Source organism: Oncorhynchus keta, chromosome 7 (genome assembly GCF_023373465.1).
Source record: "Oncorhynchus keta strain PuntledgeMale-10-30-2019 chromosome 7, Oket_V2, whole genome shotgun sequence".
In the NCBI taxonomy this organism is placed as follows: Eukaryota; Metazoa; Chordata; class Actinopteri; order Salmoniformes; family Salmonidae; genus Oncorhynchus; species Oncorhynchus keta.
The window spans coordinates 39,464,899-39,484,517 of NC_068427.1; the positions used below are offsets into that span (position 1 = coordinate 39,464,899).

At 46.5% G+C, this 19,619-nt stretch overlaps 1 protein-coding gene across 4 annotated transcripts in view; it reads right to left on the reverse strand.

The window, feature by feature from the left end:
• The window catches only part of dbr1 (debranching RNA lariats 1), a 24,402-nt gene continuing 4,783 nt past the window's right edge, over positions 1-19,619 (reverse strand). For all 4 annotated transcript variants that reach the window (XM_035774068.2, XM_035774067.2, XM_035774069.2 and 1 more), the window contains one exon: positions 1-969. In XM_035774068.2, the coding sequence (XP_035629961.1) occupies positions 234-969 (736 nt within the window). In that variant the 3' untranslated portion in view covers positions 1-233. The remainder of the gene's footprint in view (positions 970-19,619) is intronic.

Genomic DNA, 19,619 nt, shown 5'->3' on the forward strand with positions numbered 1-19,619 from the left:
TTTTTTTTTCTTAAAATCACCATTTTCTTTATTTCATAATTTAAAAAAAAGGAACTGAACAGACTTAAAAAAATACATTTCCATCAGGGATTCTCCACTCTCCCTATACTAAAAAAAAACTCTGTTGGTTTGCATTGAAGGACAATGGCAATATAAAAAGGAGATAATAAGAATCTTCTATTTGACAACAGTTCCCACTGACTTCCCCCTGAAACCTGGGTCAAGTTCCAGCCCTAGTCCTCACTCTCGTCATCGTCCACTGCAGTGTAGATGACCTGGTTCCTGCGTTTGATCCTAGGGGTGCTGCCTGTACTGATAGGGTCCCCCGTCTCCCCACTGGTGCGCTTAGGGATCCGGACATGGGGCTCCTCCTCATCCTCCTTTTTCGGAGGTGAGGAGTGAGAGGGAGGAGGTAGGTTGAGGGACAGGCGTGAGGGAGGAGCAGGGTCTGATTTGGGCTCAGGCATGGTCAGAACCACGCGGCTGGGGGGCAGCTCTCTAGAGGGAGGCCCCGAGTCCCGTCTCCCCCCTGCCTCCCCCGCTTCCCCCTCTGGGACCACTGCATCAGGGCTCTTCCCCCTTCCCTCTTTCTCTCCTCCCTCCTCCTCCTCCCACTCATCCTCTATGGTGATCTCATCAGGGTTGTAGGAGCTGGACAGGCCTGAGGTGTCACTAGGGTACTCACTGGGTTCATCTCCACTCTGGACTTCATCATCCTCCAGCTCTGGGGTGCCTATCTGGCCCCCATACCCTCCCTGCCCTACCTGGGCATAGATGTCTCTGAGACCCAGGGTGGCACAGAGCTCGGTGGTCTGCGGGTTGGTGCTGTAGCTGGGGTGGGCATGGGGCTGTGGCCGGGCAGGGTCGTAAGCTGGCACGGTCAGGCAGAAGTTGTCAGGGATGGACAGTTCACCCCCCAGGTCACCCACAGCCTCCATCATGGCTGCCTCAGAAGCACTGAAGTCCCACCTGGACAACATACAGAAGTAGGTAGACACAGATCATGAGCAGCACATTACACGTGTGTGTGTGTGGGGGTGTATGTATGCGAGATAGCAGGGTTTAATGTGTGTGGGGGTGTATGTATGCGAGATAGCAGGGTTTAATGTGTGTGTGTGTGTATGTATGCGAGATAGCAGGGTTTAATGTGTGTGTGTGTGTGTATGTATGCGAGATAGCAGGGTTTAATGTGTGTGTGTATGTGTGTGTATGTATGTGAGATAGCAGGGTTTAATGTGTGTGTGTGTGTGTATGTATGCGAGATAGCAGGGTTTAATGTGTGTGTGTGTGTATGTATGCGAGATAGCAGGGTTTAATGTGTGTGTGTGTATGTATGCGAGATAGCAGGGTTTAATGTGGGGGTGTATGCATGCATGCATGCGAGATAGCAGGGTTTAATGTGGGGGTGTATGCATGCATGCATGCGAGATAGCAGGGTTTAATGTGGGGGTGTATGCATGCATGCATGCGAGATAGCAGGGTTTAATGTGGGGGTGTATGCATGCATGCATGCGAGATAGCAGGGTTTAATGTGGGGGTGTATGCATGCATGCATGCGAGATAGCAGGGTTTAATGTGGGGGTGTATGCATGCATGCATGCGAGATAGCAGGGTTTAATGTGGGGGTGTATGCATGCATGCATGCGAGATAGCAGGGTTTAATGTGGGGGTGTATGCATGCATGCATGCGAGATAGCAGGGTTTAATGTGGGGGTGTATGCATGCATGCATGCGAGATAGCAGGGTTTAATGTGGGGTGTATGCATGCATGCATGCGAGATAGCAGGGTTTAATGTGGGGGTGTATGCATGCATGCATGCGAGATAGCAGGGTTTAATGTGGGGGTGTATGCATGCATGCATGCGAGATAGCAGGGTTTAATGTGGGGGTGTATGCATGCATGCATGAGATAGCAGGGTTTAATGTGGGGGGTGTATGCATGCATGCATGCGAGATAGCAGGGTTTGATGTGGGGGTGTATGCATGCATGCGAGATAGCAGGGTTTAATGTGGGGGTGTATGCATGCATGCATGCGAGATAGCAGGGTTTAATGTGGGGGTGTATGCATGCATGCATGCGAGATAGCAGGGTTTAATGTGGGGGTGTATGCATGCATGCGAGATAGCAGGGTTTAATGTGGGGGTGTATGCATGCATGCGAGATAGCAGGGTTTAATGTGGGGGTGTATGCATGCATGCGAGATAGCAGGGTTTAATGTGGGGGTGTATGCATGCATGCGAGATAGCAGGGTTTAATGTGGGGTGTATGCATGCATGCGAGATAGCAGGGTTTAATGTGGGGGTGTATGCATGCATGCGAGATAGCAGGGTTTAATGTGGGGGTGTATGCATGCATGCGAGATAGCAGGGTTTAATGTGGGGGTGTATGCATGCATGCGAGATAGCAGGGTTTAATGTGGGGGTGTATGCATGCATGCGAGATAGCAGGGTTTAATGTGGGGGTGTATGCATGCATGCGAGATAGCAGGGTTTAATGTGGGGGTGTATGCATGCATGCGAGATAGCAGGGTTTAATGTGGGGGTGTATGCATGCATGCGAGATAGCAGGGTTTAATGTGGGGGTGTATGCATGCGAGACAGCAGGGTTTAATGTGGGGGTGTATGCATGCGAGACAGCAGGGTTTAATGTGGGGGTGTATGCATGCGAGATAGCAGGGTTTAATGTGGGGGTGTATGCATGCGAGATAGCAGGGTTTAATGTGGGGGTGTATGCATGCGAGATAGCAGGGTTTAATGTGGGGGTGTATGCATGCGAGATAGCAGGGTTTAATGTGGGGGTGTATGCATGCGAGATAGCAGGGTTTAATGTGGGGGTGTATGCATGCGAGATAGCAGGGTTTAATGTGGGGGTGTATGCATGCGAGATAGCAGGGTTTAATGTGGGGTGTATGCATGCGAGATAGCAGGGTTTAATGTGGGGGTGTGTGTATGCGAGATAACAGGGTTTAATGTGGGGGTGTGTGGGGGTGTATGCATGCGAGATAGCAGGGTTTAATGTGTGTGTGGGGGTGTATGTATGTGAGAGTGTGAGATGGCGACAAAAAAAGAGATTAAGTGAATGAGTAAGTAAGAGAGAGAGAGGTGTGTGTAGTATGAGAGAGAGAGAGAGGTGTGTGTAGTATGAGAGAGAGAGAGAGAGGGGTGTGTGTAGTATGAGAGAGAGAGAGAGAGGGGTGTGTGTAGTATGTGAGAGAGAGAGAGGGGTGTGTAGTATGAGAGAGAGAGAGAGGTGTGTGTAGTATGAGAGAGAGAGAGAGGTGTGTGTAGTATGAGAGAGAGAGAGAGAGAGAGAGAGGTGTGTGTAGTATGAGAGAGAGAGAGATGTGTGTAGTATGTGAGAGAGAGAGAGGTGTGTAGTATGAGAGAGAGAGAGGTGTGTGTAGTATGAGAGAGAGAGAGGTGTGTGTAGTATGAGAGAGAGAGAGTGTGTGTAGTATGAGAGAGAGAGAGAGGTGTGTAGTATGAGAGAGAGAGAGGTGTGTGTAGTATGAGAGAGAGAGAGAGGTGTGTAGTATGAGAGAGAGAGAGAGGTGTGTGTAGTATGAGAGAGAGAGAGAGTGTGTGTGTAGTATGAGAGAGAGAGAGAGGTGTGTGTAGTATGAGAGAGAGAGTGTGTAGTATGAGAGAGAGGTGTGTGTAGTATGAGAGAGAGAGAGAGGTGTGTGTAGTATGAGAGAGAGAGTGTGTGTAGTATGAGAGAGAGGTGTGTAGTATGAGAGAGAGGTGTGTGTAGTATGAGAGAGAGAGAGAGGTGTGTGTAGTATGAGAGAGAGAGAGAGAGGTGTGTAGTATGAGAGAGAGAGAGAGAGAGAGTGTGTAGTATGAGAGAGAGAGAGAGAGGTGTGTGTAGTATGAGAGAGAGAGAGAGGTGTGTGTAGTATGAGAGAGAGAGAGAGAGTGTGTGTAGTATGAGAGAGAGAGAGAGGTGTGTGTAGTATGAGAGAGAGAGAGAGGTGTGTGTAGTATGAGAGAGAGAGAGTGTGTAGTATGAGAGAGAGAGAGAGAGAGAGGTGTGTGTAGTATGAGAGAGAGAGAGAGAGAGTGTGTGTAGTATGAGAGAGAGAGAGAGAGTGTGTAGTATGAGAGAGAGAGAGAGAGGTGTGTGTAGTATGAGAGAGAGAGAGAGAGGTGTGTGTAGTATGAGAGAGAGAGGTGTGTGTAGTATGAGAGAGAGAGAGAGAGAGAGGTGTGTGTAGTATGTGAGAGAGAGAGAGGTGTGTGTAGTATGAGAGAGAGAGGTGTGTGTAGTATGAGAGAGAGAGAGAGTGTGTGTAGTATGAGAGAGAGAGAGAGAGTGTGTGTAGTATGAGAGAGAGAGAGAGGTGTGTGTAGTATGAGAGAGAGAGAGAGAGTGTAGTATGTAGAGAGAGAGAGGTGTGTGTAGTATGTGAGAGAGAGAGAGGTGTGTGTAGTATGAGAGAGAGAGAGAGTGTGTGTAGTATGAGAGAGAGAGAGAGGTGTGTGTAGTATGAGAGAGAGAGAGAGGTGTGTAGTATGTGAGAGAGAGAGAGGTGTGTGTAGTATGAGAGAGAGAGAGGTGTGTGTAGTATGAGAGAGAGAGAGAGGTGTGTAGTATGTATGAGAGAGAGAGAGAGAGGTGTGTAGTATGTATGAGAGAGAGAGAGGTGTGTGTAGTATGAGAGAGAGAGGTGTGTGTAGTATGAGAGAGAGAGGTGTGTGTAGTATGAGAGAGAGAGAGAGGTGTGTGTAGTATGAGAGAGAGAGAGAGGTGTGTGTAGTATGAGAGAGAGAGAGAGTGTGTGTAGTATGAGAGAGAGAGAGGTGTGTGTAGTATGAGAGAGAGAGAGAGGTGTGTGTAGTATGAGAGAGAGAGAGAGAGTGTGTGTAGTATGAGAGAGAGAGAGAGGTGTGTGTAGTATGAGAGAGAGAGAGAGGTGTGTGTAGTATGAGAGAGAGAGAGAGTGTGTGTAGTATGAGAGAGAGAGAGAGAGTGTGTGTAGTATGAGAGAGAGAGAGAGAGTGTGTGTAGTATGTGAGAGAGAGAGAGGTGTGTGTAGTATGAGAGAGAGAGAGAGTGTGTAGTATGAGAGAGAGAGAGAGAGAGTGTGTGTAGTATGAGAGAGAGAGAGAGAGAGGTGTGTGTAGTATGAGAGAGAGAGAGAGAGGTGTGTGTAGTATGTGTGTAGTATGAGAGAGAGAGAGAGAGGTGTGTGTAGTATGAGAGAGAGAGAGAGAGAGAGTGTGTGTGTAGTAGAGAGAGAGAGAGAGTAGTATATGAGAGAGTGTGTGTAGTATGAGAGAGAGAGAGAGAGAGAGAGAGATGTGTAGTATGTAGAGAGAGAGAGAGAGAGAGAGATGTGTGTAGTATGAGAGAGAGAGAGAGAGAGGTGTGTGTAGTATGAGAGAGAGAGAGAGTGTGTGTAGTATGAGAGAGAGAGAGAGGTGTGTAGTATGAGAGAGAGAGAGAGATGTGTAGTATGATGAGAGAGAGAGGGTGTGTGTAGTATGAGAGAGAGAGAGTGTGTAGTATGAGAGAGAGAGGTGTGTGTAGTATGAGAGAGAGAGGTGTGTGTAGTATGAGAGAGAGAGAGTGTGTGTAGTATGAGAGAGAGAGAGAGAGGTGTGTGTAGTATGAGAGAGAGAGAGAGAGAGGTGTGTGTAGTATGAGAGAGAGAGAGAGTGTGTGTAGTATGTGAGAGAGAGAGAGAGGTGTGTGTAGTATGAGAGAGAGAGAGGTGTGTGTAGTATGAGAGAGAGAGAGAGGTGTGTGTAGTGTGAGAGAGAGAGAGAGGTGTGTGTAGTGTGAGAGAGAGAGAGAGGTGTGTAGTATGAGAGAGAGAGAGAGGTGTGTGTAGTATGAGAGAGAGAGAGAGGTGTGTGTAGTATGTATGAGAGAGAGAGAGAGAGTGTGTAGTATGAGTAGAGAGAGAGAGAGGTGTGTGTAGTATGAGAGAGAGAGAGAGAGGTGTGTGTAGTATGAGAGAGAGAGAGAGAGAGAGATGTGTGTAGTATGAGAGAGAGAGAGTGTGTAGTATGAGAGAGAGAGAGAGAGGTGTGTAGTATGAGAGAGAGAGAGAGTGTGTGTAGTATGAGAGAGAGAGAGAGTGTGTGTAGTATGAGAGAGAGAGAGAGGTGTGTGTATGTGAGAGAGAGAGAGAGTGTGTGTAGTATGAGAGAGAGAGAGAGATGTGTGTAGTATGAGAGAGAGGTGTGTGTAGTAGTGAGAGAGAGAGAGTGTGTGTAGTATGTGAGAGAGAGAGAGTGTGTGTAGTATGTGAGAGAGAGAGAGGTGTGTGTAGTATGTGAGAGAGAGAGAGGTGTGTGTAGTATGAGAGAGAGAGTGTGTGTAGTATGAGAGAGAGAGAGGTGTGTGTAGTATGAGAGAGAGAGAGAGGTGTGTGTAGTATGAGAGAGAGAGAGAGGTGTGTGTAGTATGTGAGAGAGAGAGAGAGGTGTGTGTAGTATGAGAGAGAGAGAGAGGTGTGTGTAGTATGAGAGAGAGAGAGAGAGAGTGTAGTGTGAGAGAGAGAGAGAGGTGTGTAGTATGTGAGAGAGAGAGAGAGTGTGTGTAGTATGAGAGAGAGAGAGAGGTGTGTGTAGTATGAGAGAGAGAGAGGTGTGTGTAGTATGAGAGAGAGAGAGAGGTGTGTGTAGTATGAGAGAGAGAGAGAGGTGTGTGTAGTATGAGAGAGAGAGAGAGGTGTGTGTAGTATGAGAGAGAGAGAGTGTGTGTAGTATGAGAGAGAGAGAGAGAGAGGTGTGTGTAGTATGAGAGAGAGAGAGAGAGGTGTAGTATGAGAGAGAGAGAGAGAGGTGTGTAGTAGAGAGAGAGAGAGAGGTGTGTAGTATGAGAGAGAGAGAGAGAGTGTGTGTAGTATATGAGAGAGAGGTGTGTGTAGTATGAGAGAGAGAGAGAGAGGTGTGTGTAGTATGAGAGAGAGAGAGAGAGAGAGGTGTGTAGTATGAGAGAGAGAGAGAGAGAGAGAGAGAGAGTGTGTAGTATGAGAGAGAGAGAGAGAAGTGTGTGTAGTATGAGAGAGAGAGAGAGGTGTGTGTAGTATGAGAGAGAGAGAGAGTGTGTGTAGTATGAGAGAGAGAGAGTGTGTGTAGTATGAGAGAGAGAGAGTGTGTGTAGTATGAGAGAGAGAGAGAGATGTGTAGTATGAGAGAGAGAGAGAGAGAGAGTGTGTAGTATGAGAGAGAGAGAGAGAGGTGTGTGTAGTATGAGAGAGAGAGAGAGTGTGTAGTATGAGAGAGAGAGAGAGAGGTGTGTGTAGTATGAGAGAGAGAGAGAGAGTGTGTGTAGTATGAGAGAGAGAGAGAGAGAGTGTGTGTAGTATGAGAGAGAGAGAGAGAGAGATGTGTGTAGTATGAGAGAGAGAGAGAGGTGTGTGTAGTATGTGAGAGAGAGAGAGAGGTGTGTAGTATGAGAGAGAGAGAGAGGTGTGTAGTATGACAGAGAGAGAGAGAGTGTGTGTAGTATGAGAGAGAGAGAGAGTGTGTGTAGTATGAGAGAGAGAGAGTGTGTGTAGTATGAGAGAGAGAGAGAGAGGTGTGTGTAGTATGAGAGAGAGAGAGAGAGATGTGTGTAGTATGAGAGAGAGTATGAGAGAGAGAGAGATGTGTGTAGTATGAGAGAGAGAGAGAGAGAGATGTGTGTAGTATGAGAGAGAGAGAGAGAGGTGTGTGTAGTATGAGAGAGAGAGAGAGGTGTAGTATAGAGAGAGAGAGAGAGAGTGTGTGTAGTATGAGAGAGAGAGAGTGTAGTATGAGAGAGAGAGAGAGGTGTGTGTAGTATGAGAGAGAGAGAGAGAGTGTGTGTAGTATGAGAGAGAGAGAGAGGTGTGTGTAGTATGAGAGAGAGAGAGAGGTGTGTGTAGTATGAGAGAGAGAGAGAGTGTGTGTAGTATGAGAGAGAGAGAGAGTGTGTGTAGTATGAGAGAGAGAGAGAGGTGTGTAGTATGAGAGAGAGAGAGAGGTGTAGTAGTATGAGAGAGAGAGAGAGGTGTGTGTAGTATGAGAGAGAGAGAGGTGTGTAGTATGAGAGAGAGAGAGAGGTGTGTGTAGTATGAGAGAGAGAGAGAGGTGTGTGTAGTATGAGAGAGAGAGAGAGGTGTGTAGTATGAGAGAGAGAGAGAGGTGTGTGTAGTATGAGAGAGAGAGGTGTGTGTAGTATGAGAGAGAGAGAGAGAGAGAGTGTGTGTAGTATGAGAGAGAGAGAGAGAGTGTGTGTAGTATGAGAGAGAGAGAGAGGTGTGTGTGTAGTATGTGAGAGAGAGAGAGAGGTGTGTGTAGTATGAGAGAGAGAGAGAGGTGTGTGTAGTATGAGAGAGAGAGAGAGAGAGATGTGTGTAGTATGAGAGAGAGAGAGAGAGTGTGTGTAGTATGTGAGAGAGAGAGAGAGGTGTGTGTAGTATGAGAGAGAGAGAGAGTGTAGTATAGAGAGAGAGAGAGGTGTGTAGTAGAGAGAGAGAGAGGTGTGTGTAGTATGAGAGAGAGAGAGAGAGAGAGGTGTGTGTAGTATGAGAGAGAGAGAGAGTGTGTGTGTAGAGAGAGAGAGAGAGAGAGAGAGGTGTGTGTAGTATGAGAGAGAGAGAGAGAGAGAGTGTGTGTAGTATGAGAGAGAGAGAGAGAGAGAGGTGTGTGTAGTATGAGAGAGAGAGAGAGAGAGATGTGTAGTATGAGAGAGAGAGAGAGATGTGTAGTATGTGAGAGAGAGAGAGGTGTGTGTAGTATGAGAGAGAGAGAGAGGTGTAGTATGAGAGAGAGAGAGAGAGATGTGTGTAGTATGAGAGAGAGAGTGTGTGTAGTATGAGAGAGAGAGAGAGGTGTGTGTAGTATGTGAGAGAGAGAGAGGTGTGTGTAGTATGAGAGAGAGAGAGGTGTGTGTAGTATGTGAGAGAGAGAGAGAGGTGTGTAGTAGAGATGAGAGAGAGAGAGAGAGAGAGGTGTGTGTAGTATGTGAGAGAGAGAGAGAGTGTGTGTAGTATGTGAGAGAGAGAGAGAGGTGTGTAGTATGAGAGAGAGAGAGAGAGTGTGTAGTATGAGAGAGAGAGAGAGGTGTGTGTAGTATGAGAGAGAGAGAGAGAGAGAGTGTGTAGTATGAGAGAGAGAGAGAGAGAGAGTGTGTAGTATGAGAGAGAGAGAGAGAGAGAGAGATGTGTGTGTGTAGTATGTGAGAGAGAGAGAGAGTGTGTGTAGTATGTGAGAGAGAGAGAGTGTGTGTAGTATGAGAGAGAGAGAGAGGTGTGTAGTATGAGAGAGAGAGAGTGTAGATGTGTGTAGTATGAGAGAGAGAGAGAGGTGTGTGTAGTATGAGAGAGAGAGAGAGGTGTGTGTAGTATGAGAGAGAGAGAGAGTGTGTAGTATGAGAGAGAGAGAGAGAGTGTGTGTAGTATGAGAGAGAGAGAGAGAGAGGTGTGTAGTATGTATGAGAGAGAGAGAGTGTGTGTAGTATGAGAGAGAGAGAGAGAGGTGTGTGTAGTAGTATAAGAGAGAGAGAGAGAGGTGTGTGTAGTATGAGAGAGAGAGAGAGGTGTGTGTAGTATGAGAGAGAGAGAGAGAGGTGTGTAGTATGAGAGAGAGAGGTGTGTGTAGTATGAGAGAGAGAGAGATGTGTGTAGTATGTGAGAAGTATGAGAGAGAGATGTGTGTAGTATGAGAGAGAGAGAGAGAGGTGTGTAGTATATGAGAGAGAGAGAGAGAGGTGTGTAGTATGAGAGAGAGAGAGAGAGGTGTGTAGTATGAGAGAGAGAGAGAGAGGTGTGTGTAGTATGAGAGAGAGAGAGAGAGAGGTGTGTGTAGTATGAGAGAGAGAGAGAGAGAGGTGTGTGTAGTATGAGAGAGAGAGAGAGAGAGGTGTGTGTAGTATGAGAGAGAGAGAGAGAGAGAGAGGTGTGTGTAGTATGAGAGAGAGAGAGAGAGGTGTGTGTAGTATGAGAGAGAGAGAGAGTGTGTGTAGTATGAGAGAGAGAGAGAGAGAGATGTGTGTAGTATGAGAGAGAGAGAGAGAGAGAGAGGTGTGTGTAGTATGAGAGAGAGAGAGAGAGAGAGGTGTGTAGTATGAGAGAGAGAGGTAGTATGAGAGAGAGAGAGAGAGGTGTGTGTAGTATGAGAGAGAGAGAGAGAGAGTGTGTAGTATGAGAGAGAGAGAGAGAGTGTGTGTAGTATGAGAGAGAGAGAGAGGTGTAGTATGAGATGAGAGAGAGAGGTGTGTGTAGTATGAGAGAGAGAGAGAGAGTGTGTAGTATGAGAGAGAGAGGTGTGTGTAGTATGAGAGAGAGAGAGAGGTGTGTGTAGTATGAGAGAGAGAGAGAGGTGTGTGTAGTATGAGAGAGAGAGAGAGGTGTGTGTAGTATGTGAGAGAGAGAGAGAGGTGTGTGTAGTATGAGAGAGAGAGAGAGAGGTGTGTAGTATGAGAGAGAGAGAGGTGTGTGTAGTATGAGAGAGAGAGAGAGGTGTGTGTAGTATGAGAGAGAGAGAGAGTGTGTGTAGTATGAGAGAGAGAGAGAGGTGTGTGTAGTATGAGAGAGAGAGAGAGAGGTGTGTAGTATGAGAGAGAGAGAGAGGTGTGTGTAGTATGAGAGAGAGAGAGAGGTGTGTGTAGTATGAGAGAGAGAGAGAGGTGTGTGTAGTATGAGAGAGAGAGAGAGGTGTGTAGTATGAGAGAGAGAGAGAGTGTGTAGTATGAGAGAGAGGTGTGTGTAGTATGAGAGAGAGAGAGAGGTGTGTGTAGTATGAGAGAGAGAGAGAGAGTGTGTGTAGTATGTGAGAGAGAGAGAGTGTGTGTAGTATGTGAGAGAGAGAGAGAGAGTGTGTGTAGTATGAGAGAGAGAGTGTGTAGTATGTGAGAGAGAGGTGTGTAGTATGAGAGAGAGAGTGTGTAGTATGTATGAGAGAGAGAGAGAGGTGTGTGTAGTATGTGAGAGAGAGAGAGAGAGAGGTGTGTGTAGTATGAGAGAGTAGAGAGAGAGAGAGGTGTGTGTATGTATGAGAGAGAGAGAGAGGTGTGTGTAGTATGAGAGAGAGAGAGGTGTGTGTAGTATGAGAGAGAGAGAGAGGTGTGTGTAGTATGTGTAGTATATAGAGAGAGAGAGAGGTGTGTGTAGTATGAGAGAGAGAGAGAGAGAGAGGTGTGTGTAGTATGAGAGAGAGAGAGAGAGATGTGTAGTATGAGAGAGAGAGAGAGATGTGTGTAGTATGTGTAGTAGAGAGAGAGAGAGGTGTGTAGTATGAGAGAGAGAGAGTGTGTGTAGTATGAGAGAGAGAGAGAGGTGTGTGTAGTATGAGAGAGAGAGAGATTTGTGTAGTATGACAGAGAGAGAGAGAGGTGTGTGTAGTATGACAGAGAGAGAGAGAGGTGTGTGTAGTATGAGAGAGAGAGAGAGAGGTGTGTGTAGTATGAGAGAGAGAGAGAGGTGTGTGTAGTATGAGAGAGAGAGAGAGGTGTGTGTAGTATGTGAGAGAGAGAGAGAGGTGTGTGTAGAGAGAGAGAGGTGTGTGTAGTATGAGAGAGAGAGAGAGAGGGAGAGGTGTGTGTAGTATGAGAGAGAGAGAGGTGTGTGTAGTATGAGAGAGAGAGAGAGAGAGTGTGTGTAGTATGAGAGAGAGAGAGAGATGTGTGTAGTATGAGAGAGAGAGAGAGGTGTGTGTAGTATGAGAGAGAGAGAGAGAGAGAGAGAGATGTGTGTAGTATGTGAGAGAGAGAGAGGTGTGTGTAGTATGTGAGAGAGAGAGAGGTGTGTGTAGTATGAGAGAGAGAGAGGTGTGTGTAGTATGAGAGAGAGAGAGAGGTGTGTAGTATGAGAGAGAGAGAGAGATGTGTGTAGTATGAGAGAGAGAGAGATGTGTGTAGTATGAGAGAGAGAGAGAGGTGTGTGTAGTATGTGAGAGAGAGAGAGAGGTGTGTGTAGTATGTGAGAGAGAGAGAGAGGTGTGTGTAGTATGTGAGAGAGAGAGAGAGGTGTGTGTAGTATGAGAGAGAGAGGTGTGTGTAGTATGAGAGAGAGAGGTGTGTGTAGTATGAGAGAGAGAGAGAGAGAGAGAGGTGTGTAGTATGTGAGAGAGAGGTGTGTAGTATGAGAGAGAGAGAGTGTGTAGTATGAGAGAGAGAGAGAGAGAGGTGTGTGTAGTATGAGAGAGAGAGAGAGAGAGGTGTGTAGTATGAGAGAGAGAGAGAGAGAGGTGTGTAGTATGAGAGAGAGAGAGAGTGTGTGTAGTATGAGAGAGAGAGAGAGGTGTGTAGTATGAGAGAGAGAGAGAGAGATGTGTGTAGTATGAGAGAGAGAGAGGTGTGTGTAGTATGAGAGAGAGAGAGGTGTGTGTAGTATGAGAGAGAGAGAGAGGTGTGTGTAGTATGAGAGAGAGAGAGAGAGAGGTGTGTAGTATGACAGAGAGAGAGAGATGTGTGTAGTATGAGAGAGAGAGAGAGAGAGTGTGTGTAGTATGACAGAGAGAGAGAGAGGTGTGTGTAGTATGACAGAGAGAGAGAGAGGTGTGTGTAGTATGTGAGAGAGAGAGAGAGAGGTGTGTGTAGTATGAGAGAGAGAGAGAGAGTGTGTAGTATGAGAGAGAGAGAGAGAGAGTGTGTGTAGTATGAGAGAGAGAGAGAGAGAGGTGTGTAGTATGAGAGAGAGAGAGAGAGAGGTGTGTAGTATGAGAGAGAGAGAGAGGTGTGTGTAGTATGAGAGAGAGAGAGAGGTGTGTAGTATGAGAGAGAGAGAGGTGTGTGTAGTATGAGAGAGAGAGAGAGGTGTGTGTAGTATGAGAGAGAGAGAGAGGTGTGTGTAGTATGAGAGAGAGAGAGGTGTGTGTAGTATGAGAGAGAGAGAGAGGTGTGTGTAGTATGAGAGAGAGAGAGAGGTGTGTGTAGTATGAGAGAGAGAGAGAGAGTGTGTGTGTAGTATGACAGAGAGAGAGAGGTGTGTAGTATGTGAGAGAGAGGTGTGTGTAGTATGTGAGAGAGAGAGAGGTGTGTGTAGTATGAGAGAGAGAGAGAGAGTATGAGAGAGTGTGTAGTATGAGAGAGAGAGAGAGGTGTGTAGTATGAGAGAGAGAGAGAGAGGTGTGTGTAGTATGAGAGAGAGAGAGAGAGGTGTGTGTAGTAGAGAGAGAGAGAGGGTGTGTGTAGTATGAGAGAGAGAGAGGTGTGTGTAGTATGAGAGAGAGAGAGAGAGTGTGTGTAGTATGAGAGAGAGAGAGAGAGTGTGTGTAGTATGAGAGAGAGAGAGAGAGAGTGTGTAGTATGAGAGAGAGAGAGAGGTGTGTGTAGTATGAGAGAGAGAGAGAGGTGTGTGTAGTATGAGAGAGAGAGAGAGGTGTGTAGTATGAGAGAGAGAGAGAGGTGTGTAGTATGAGAGAGAGAGAGAGGTGTGTGTAGTATGAGAGAGAGAGAGAGGTGTGTAGTATGAGAGAGAGAGAGAGGTGTGTGTAGTATGAGAGAGAGAGAGAGGTGTGTAGTATGAGAGAGAGAGAGAGGTGTGTGTAGTATGAGAGAGAGAGAGAGGTGTGTGTAGTATGAGAGAGAGAGAGAGGTGTGTGTAGTATGAGAGAGAGAGAGAGGTGTGTGTAGTATGAGAGAGAGAGAGAGGTGTGTGTAGTATGAGAGAGAGAGAGAGGTGTGTGTAGTATGAGAGAGAGAGAGAGAGTGTGTGTAGTATGAGAGAGAGAGAGAGGTGTGTGTGTAGAGAGAGAGATGAGAGAGAGAGAGAGAGGTGTGTGTAGTATGAGAGAGAGAGAGGTGTGTGTAGTATGAGAGAGAGAGAGAGGTGTGTGTAGAGATGTGTGTAGTATGAGAGAGAGAGAGAGAGGTGTGTGTAGTATGAGAGAGAGAGAGAGAGGTGTGTGTAGTATGAGAGAGAGAGAGGTGTGTGTAGTATGAGAGAGAGAGAGAGGTGTGTGTAGTATGAGAGAGAGAGAGAGAGGTGTGTGTAGTATGAGAGAGAGAGAGAGGTGTGTGTAGTATGAGAGAGAGAGAGAGGTGTGTGTAGTATGAGAGAGAGAGAGAGGTGTGTAGTATGAGAGAGAGAGAGAGAGGTGTGTAGTATGAGAGAGAGAGAGAGAGAGGTGTGTGTAGTATGAGAGAGAGAGAGAGAGGTGTGTAGATGACAGAGAGAGAGAGAGAGGTGTGTAGTATGACAGAGAGAGAGAGGTGTGTGTAGTATGTGAGAGAGAGAGAGAGGTGTGTAGTATGTAGTAGAGAGGAGAGAGAGAGAGAGGTGTGTAGTATGTGAGAGAGAGAGAGGTGTGTGTAGTATGAGAGAGAGAGGTGTGTGTAGTATGAGAGAGAGAGAGGTGTGTAGTATGAGAGAGAGAGAGAGAGAGGTAGTAAGGAGAGAGAGAGAGGTGTGTAGATGAGAGAGAGGTGTGTGAGTATGAGAGAGAGAGAGAGAGGTGTGTGTAGTATGAGAGAGAGAGAGAGAGTGTGTGTAGTATGAGAGAGAGAGAGGTGTGTAGTATGAGAGAGAGAGAGAGAGAGGTGTGTGTGTAGTATAGAGAGAGAGAGAGAGAGGTGTGTAGTATATAGAGAGAGAGAGAGGTGTGTAGTATAGAGAGAGAGAGAGAGGTGTGTAGTATGAGTGAGAGAGAGAGTGTGTGTAGTATGAGAGAGAGAGAGAGGTGTGTGTAGTATGAGAGAGAGAGAGAGAGTGTGTGTAGTATGAGAGAGAGAGAGTGTGTGTAGTATGAGAGAGAGAGAGAGAGTATGAGAGAGAGAGAGAGAGGTGTGTGTAGTATGAGAGAGAGAGATGTGTGTAGTATGAGAGAGAGAGATGTGTGTGTAGTAGAGAGAGAGAGAGAGAGAGAGGTGTGTGTAGTATGAGAGAGAGAGAGTGGTGTAGTATGAGAGAGAGAGAGAGTGTGTGTAGTATGAGAGAGAGAGAGAGAGAGGTGTGTGTAGTATGAGAGAGAGAGAGAGAGTGTGTGTAGTATGAGAGAGAGAGAGAGAGAGAGTGTAGTATGAGAGAGAGAGAGAGAGGTGTGTGTAGTATGAGAGAGAGAGAGAGGTGTGTGTAGTATGAGAGAGAGAGAGAGGTGTGTGTAGTATGAGAGAGAGAGAGAGGTGTGTGTAGTATGAGAGAGAGAGAGTGTGTAGTATGAGAGAGAGAGAGAGAGGTGTGTGTAGTATGAGAGAGAGAGGTGTGTGTAGTATGAGAGAGAGAGAGCGAGTGTGTGTAGTATGAGAGAGAGAGAGAGATGTGTAGTATGAGAGAGAGAGGTGTGTGTAGATGAGAGAGAGATGTGTGTAGTATGAGAGAGAGAGAGAGAGAGGTGTGTAGTATGAGAGAGAGAGAGAGAGAGAGAGAGAGGTGTGTGTAGTATGAGAGAGAGAGAGAGAGATGTGTGTAGTATGAGAGAGAGAGAGAGGGTGTGTGTAGTATGAGAGAGAGAGAGTGTGTGTAGTATGAGAGAGAGAGAGAGAGAGTGTGTAGTATGAGAGAGAGAGAGAGGTGTGTGTAGTATGAGAGAGAGAGAGAGGTGTGTGTAGTATGAGAGAGAGAGAGAGGTGTGTGTAGTATGAGAGAGAGAGAGAGAGTGTGTGTAGTATGAGAGAGAGAGAGAGAGGTGTGTGTAGTATGAGAGAGAGAGAGAGAGTGTGTGTAGTATGAGAGAGAGAGAGAGGTGTGTGTAGTATGAGAGAGAGAGAGAGGTGTGTGTAGTATGAGAGAGAGAGAGAGGTGTGTGTAGTATGAGAGAGAGAGAGAGAGGTGTGTGTAGTATGAGAGAGAGAGAGAGAGAGTGTGTGTAGTATGAGAGAGAGAGAGAGAGGTGTGTGTAGTATGAGAGAGAGAGAGAGGTGTGTGTAGTATGAGAGAGAGAGAGAGAGGTGTGTGTAGTATGAGAGAGAGAGAGAGTGTGTGTAGTATGAGAGAGAGAGAGAGGTGTGTAGTATGAGAGAGAGAGAGAGGTGTGTAGTATGAGAGAGAGAGAGAGAGAGAGAGAGAGGTGTGTGTAGTATGAGAGAGAGAGGTGTGTGTAGTATGAGAGAGAGAGAGAGTGTGTGTAGTATGAGAGAGAGAGAGAGAGAGAGAGAGTGTGTGTAGTATGAGAGAGAGAGGTGTGTGTAGTATGTGAGAGAGAGAGAGGTATGTGTAGTATGTGAGAGAGAGAGAGGTGTGTGTAGTATGAGAGAGAGAGAGAGGTGTGTGTAGTATGAGAGAGAGAGGTGTGTGTAGTAGAGAGAGAGAGATGTGTGTAGTATGTATGAGAGAGAGAGAGAGGTGTGTGTAGTATGAGAGAGAGAGAGAGGTGTGTGTAGTATGAGAGAGAGAGAGAGAGGTGTGTGTAGTATGAGAGAGAGAGAGAGAGGTGTGTGTAGTATGAGAGAGAGAGAGAGGTGTGTGTAGTATGAGAGAGAGAGAGAGAGAGGTGTGTGTAGTATGAGAGAGAGAGGTGTGTGTAGTATGAGAGAGAGAGAGGTGTGTGTAGTATGAGAGAGAGAGAGAGAGTATGAGTGAGAGGTGTGTGTAGTATGTGAGAGAGAGAGAGAGGTGTGTAGTATGTGAGAGAGAGAGAGGTGTGTGTAGTATGAGAGAGAGAGGTGTGTGTAGTATGTGAGAGAGAGAGGTGTGTGTAGTATGAGAGAGAGAGAGGTGTGTGTAGTATGAGAGAGAGAGGTGTGTGTGTAGTATGAGAGAGAGAGAGGTGTGTGTAGTATGAGAGAGAGAGAGAGAGGTATGTGTAGTATGTGAGAGAGAGAGGTATGTGTAGTATGTGAGAGAGAGAGAGGTGTGTAGTATGTGAGAGAGAGAGAGAGGTGTGTGTAGTATGTGAGAGAGAGAGAGAGGTGTGTGTAGTATGTGAGAGAGAGAGAGAGGTGTGTGTAGTATGTGAGAGAGAGAGAGAGGTGTGTGTAGTATGTGAGAGAGAGAGAGAGGTGTGTGTAGTATGTGAGAGAGAGAGAGAGGTGTGTGTAGTATGAGAGAGAGAGAGAGAGGTGTGTGTAGTATGTGAGAGAGAGAGAGGTGTGTGTAGTATGTGAGAGAGAGAGAGAGAGTGTGTGTAGTATGTGAGAGAGAGAGAGAGGTGTGTGTAGTATGTGAGAGAGAGAGAGAGGTGTGTGTAGTATGTGAGAGAGAGAGAGGTGTGTGTAGTATGTGAGAGAGAGAGAGAGAGAGGTGTGTGTAGTATGAGAGAGAGAGAGAGAGAGGTGTGTGTAGTATGAGAGAGAGAGAGAGAGAGTGTGTGTGTAGTATGTGAGAGAGAGAGAGAGAGAGAGTGTGTGTAGTATGTGAGAGAGAGAGAGAGAGAGGTGTGTGTAGTATGTGAGAGAGAGAGAGAGAGAGGTGTGTGTAGTATGTGAGAGAGAGAGAGAGAGTGTGTGTAGTATGTGAGAGAGAGAGAGAGAGAGGTGTGTGTAGTATGTAGAGAGAGAGAGAGAGGTGTGTGTAGTATGAGAGAGAGAAAGAGAGGTGTGTGTAGTATGTGAGAGAGAGAGAGAGAGGTGTGTGTAGTATGTGAGAGAGAGGTGTGTGTAGTATGAGAGAGAGAGGTGTGTAGTATGAGAGAGAGAGAGAGAGATGTGTGTGGAGTATGAGAGAGAGAGAGAGAGAGGTGTGTGTAGTATGAGAGAGAGAGAGAGAGGTGTGTGTAGTGTGAGAGAGAGAGAGAGAGAGAGTGTGTGTAGTATGAGAGAGAGAGAGAGGTGTGTGTAGTATGAGAGAGAGAGAGAGAGAGAGAGAGAGGTGTGTGTAGTATGAGAGAGAGAGAGAGAGAGGTGTGTGTAGTATGTGAGAGAGAGGTGTGTAGTAGAGAGAGAGAGGTGTGTGTAGTATGAGAGAGAGAGAGAGAGATGTGTGTAGTATGAGAGAGAGAGAGAGAGATGTGTAGTATGAGAGAGAGAGAGAGAGAGGTGTGTGTAGTATGAGAGAGAGAGAGAGAGAGAGAGAGAGAGGTGTGTGTAGTATGAGAGAGAGAGAGAGGTGTGTGTAGTATGAGAGAGAGAGAGAGTGTGTGTAGTATGAGAGAGAGAGAGAGAGAGAGGTGTGTGTAGTATGAGAGAGAGAGAGAGAGAGGTGTGTAGTATGAGAGAGAGAGAGAGAGAGAGTGTGTGTAGTATGAGAGAGAGAGAGAGAGGTGTGTGTAGTATGAGAGAGAGAGAGAGAGAGAGGTGTGTGTAGTATGAGAGAGAGAGAGAGAGAGGTGTGTGTAGTATGAGAGAGAGAGAGAGAGGTGTGTGTAGTATGAGAGAGAGAGAGAGAGAGGTGTGTGTAGTATGAGAGAGAGAGAGAGAGGTGTGTGTAGTATGAGAGAGAGAGAGAGAGTGTGTGTAGTATGAGAGAGAGAGAGAGAGAGGTGTGTGTAGTATGAGAGAGAGAGAGAGAGAGTGTGTGTAGTATGAGAGAGAGAGAGAGTGTGTGTAGTATGAGAGAGAGAGTAGAGAGAGTGTGTAGTATGAGAGAGAGAGAGAGAGGTGTGTGTAGTATGAGAGAGAGAGAGAGAGAGGTGTGTGTATGAGAGAGAGAGAGAGAGTGTGTGTAGTATGAGAGAGAGAGAGAGGTGTGTGTAGTATGAGAGAGAGAGAGAGAGAGAGAGAGAGATAGAGAGAGAGAGAGAGAGGTGTGTGTAGTATGAGAGAGAGAGGTGTGTGTAGTATGAGTATGAGAGAGAGAGAGAGAGAGAGAGGTGTGTGTAGTATGAGAGAGAGAGAGAGTGTGTGTAGTATGAGAGAGAGAGAGAGAGAGAGAGAGAGTGTGTGTAGTATGAGAGAGAGAGAGAGAGAGAGAGGTGTGTGTAGTATGTGAGAGAGAGAGGTGTGTGTAGTATGTGAGAGAGAGAGAGTGTGTGTAGTATGTGAGAGAGAGAGGTGTGTGTAGTATGAGAGAGAGGAGGTATGTGTAGTATGTGAGAGAGAGAGAGTGTGTGTAGTATGAGAGAGAGAGAGAGAGAGAGGTGTGTGTAGTATGAGAGAGAGAGGTGTGTGTAGTATGAGAGAGAGAGAGAGAGAGAGAGTGTGTGTAGTATGTGAGAGAGAGAGGTGTGTGTAGTATGTGAGAGAGAGAGGTGTGTGTAGTATGAGAGAGAGAGGTGTGTAGTATGTAGAGAGAGAGGTATGTGTAGTATGTGAGAGAGAGAGAGGTATGTGTAGTATGTGTGAGAGAGAGAGAGAGGTGTGTGTAGTATGTGAGAGAGAGGTGTGTGTAGTATGTGAGAGAGAGAGAGAGAGGTGTGTGTAGTATGTGAGAGAGAGAGAGAGTGTGTGTAGTATGAGAGAGAGAGAGAGAGAGAGTGTGTAGTATGTGAGAGAGAGAGAGAGAGAGGTGTGTAGTATGAGAGAGAGAGAGAGAGGTGTGTGTAGTATGTGAGAGAGAGAGAGAGGGGTGTGTAGTATGTGAGAGAGAGAGAGAGAGGTGTGTGTAGTATGTGAGAGAGAGAGAGAGAGGTGTGTGTAGTATGTGAGAGAGAGAGAGAGAGGTGTGTGTAGTATGTGAGAGAGAGAGAGAGGTGTGTGTAGTATGTGAGAGAGAGAGAGAGAGGTGTGTGTAGTATGTGAGAGAGAGAGAGAGGTGTGTGTAGTATGTGAGAGAGAGAGAGAGGTGTGTGTAGTATGTGAGAGAGAGAGAGAGGTGTGTGTAGTATGTGAGAGAGAGAGAGAGGTGTGTGTAGTATGTGAGAGAGAGAGTGTGTGTAGTATGTGAGAG